This window comes from Trachymyrmex septentrionalis, unplaced genomic scaffold (assembly GCF_001594115.1).
Source record: "Trachymyrmex septentrionalis isolate Tsep2-gDNA-1 unplaced genomic scaffold, Tsep1.0 scaffold29, whole genome shotgun sequence".
Lineage (NCBI taxonomy): Eukaryota > Metazoa > Arthropoda > Insecta > Hymenoptera > Formicidae > Trachymyrmex > Trachymyrmex septentrionalis.
This window is the reverse complement of record NW_017305451.1, coordinates 33,578-36,067: the sequence shown is the minus strand read 5'-3', so window position 1 is coordinate 36,067 and position 2,490 is coordinate 33,578. Positions and strand designations below refer to the sequence as shown.

At 30.6% G+C, this 2,490-nt stretch overlaps 1 protein-coding gene across 2 annotated transcripts in view; it reads left to right on the top strand.

Annotated features, from left to right (window-relative positions):
* LOC108749433 (peroxidase-like) overlaps positions 1–2,490 on the top strand; it is a 31,696-nt gene that overhangs the window by 4,960 nt on the left and 24,246 nt on the right. Inside the window, exon 1 of one of the 2 annotated variants that reach the window (XM_018488146.1) lies at positions 1,797–1,979. The exons of the other annotated variant lie outside the window; for it this stretch is intronic. Within the exon in view, the coding sequence (XP_018343648.1) occupies positions 1,910–1,979 (70 nt within the window). The 5' untranslated portion in view covers positions 1,797–1,909. Of the gene's footprint in view, positions 1–1,796; positions 1,980–2,490 lie in introns of those variants that run through there. 2 annotated transcript variants of the gene reach the window in all.

Here is a 2,490-nt window from a genome sequence, read left to right as displayed (position 1 = left end):
GAAACGAAATAAGGAAAAAGACGAAAGTTTGTAAATATTGCACAAAATGGTTAATTATAACGTTCATATCACATGCTAGTAATCGGCCAAAGTCTTAATTATCACTTCTTGTTGATATTCTGAACACATTGTTTTTATGTAGACATTGTAGATTCCAACAATAAGCTAAGATTTGACTTACATCGAAACAGGGTTGGCAAAGACTAATGTTTTTTTTAAGAATAAATCATTATATTTCTTCTTAAATATGTTTTTAATGCTTCAAATATGCTTCAAATAATATTATAAAAAAAAACATGTTTAATACATATTAAAAACATCAATTAAGTATGTTTTAAACTGTTTTACTAACCCTGCATTGAAATCAGATGTTCTTTTCTAAAAAGTCTTATTTCTGATTGCGATAATTACGAGATTGAATTGATTTCATATAAAATTTCTTGCACAGATTTGTAATTTATTAAAAATTTTTTATTTATTTATTTAAAGAAGTTGAAGAGAATTTTTGTAGAACTTTTAATGAAAGCTTGAGAATTACTTAAAAGTTCTAACTTCTCTTTAATTTCTTCGAAAATATAATGAATTTTTGTTGAAATTATATCTTAAAAATTTTATTATATTATAATCCCCTTATTTTAATTATATTAAATCATTAATGCTTTGTTTTTATAAAGGCAGTGTTGACTCGAAATTAAACACAAAATCCATTATTAAATTAAAGTCAATTATTTTAAGACATGATGTTCTTATATCGATCGATATATAATTCTAGTATTATGATATTGACATCCCTAATACGTATCTACATATTAATATAAAAGATAATGCATGTCTACGAATGGTTTGGCTTTTGCATTAATGTATGCACCAATTACGGAGAAGTAAAAAAAACTTAGCCGTCTGAATTAACAATAAGTTGTGTTTGGAAATATACACTGAATTCCTTCAAATAACATTCTATCCTTGTTATTCATCGAATATTAAACAAGGATAAATTGATACTTAGAGGCACTCTGTGTGTGTTTCCGAGAGCTGCCCTATAGCGGTAAGGTAGAAGAAATGAATTTGAGTAGTCGATGCGAATCAGCTGCTTCGTAATTTGAACAGAGCGTTTACGTTTAATTTTTCACGCAGAAGAAATTCGCAATTTTATTTATTCGCGTTTCAGCGAGCGGTCACATTAGTCGATACACAATGTTCGTTTTTTCACATCTGCATTCCATTCTTCTGTATGCGTTTATATTACTTATTATATTTATATGGATACATTAGTTTTGAATTTTTACATATGTTTGCTGAACTTGTCTATGAGACAAGACACTTTTTTTGACTGTTCAATCGTACGAATAATGTCGAGTTCTACATCGAGACTCAATCGAACTGCGTGTATTCTTAATCTGCGAACTTTTGCGACAATTATTTTTTAATTCTGTTTTTATTATGTTAACATCTGAAGAGGGCTCAATCTGGTAGCCGAAACTAAATGTTTACCTTTCACCGTTATTATTTCTTTTAGTTAGTATACATCTTTTCTTCATTTTTTATCTTTTCTATACTTTTAATTTATGTCTTTAATTACATGTTTTTTTAAGGAATGCGCTGACTCTTACTTCGCCCTTCATTTGTTGTTATTTATTTTACGAAGAGTCCTTATATTTTTATTATTTATATCGAAGTCATTTACGTGTTTGCGACGCGATTTTAGGATGCGTGGAAAAGGGCATTAACGAGGAAAGTCAATATCTGTGAGTACTTATATTGATCCGGGGTGAACATTTGGTGTGTCTATATACGTTGTCAGTGCGCACTGACGTGCCTCCGTGAGGAGTTTCGTTGTCGACGGTTAAACTTCCGCGAGCAGGCAGGGCTGCCCACGGCCCGCTCGACGTTTATTTCAAGAAGAAAAAAGATGGGCGTTGAGGTGTTTGACTGCTTAAATAATTATTTGCTAGTAGAGCGTTGCAAGAAATCATACCTAGGTAAGTCCACATTCCTGATTCATTCAAGTTGGCGACGCGACGTGTCGCATTATTCATGTGAATCCATCATTATAACGAGGAAGTTCCATCACCGACAGTTGTTAGTTGTCGAGAACATTGTGCCGTTAAATCAGATCGAGTAAACCGATTTGTTTTTCGAGAAAATCGCAATTACAATTCTGAGATACAGAGAGACAGACAGAGAGAGAGTGAGAGAGAGAGAGAGAGAGAGAGAGAGAGAGAGAGAGAGAGAGAGAGAAGAATAATAATTATTGCAATCTTATTGATTGACTCGCTGATCTAATTTGAGCAAGCTAAGGTTTTGAATAAAAAATATTAAAAAAAATTTTTAATCTTATAATTGATATTTGCTAGTTATCTTTATTATTAGTAAGAAGATAAAGCAAAGTACAAATATTTATTAATGTTATCAATAAGTTCATTGAATTATTATTTACAAGTTTACATACAAAAGTAAATCTAATATTGCCCCTATATATATATATATATA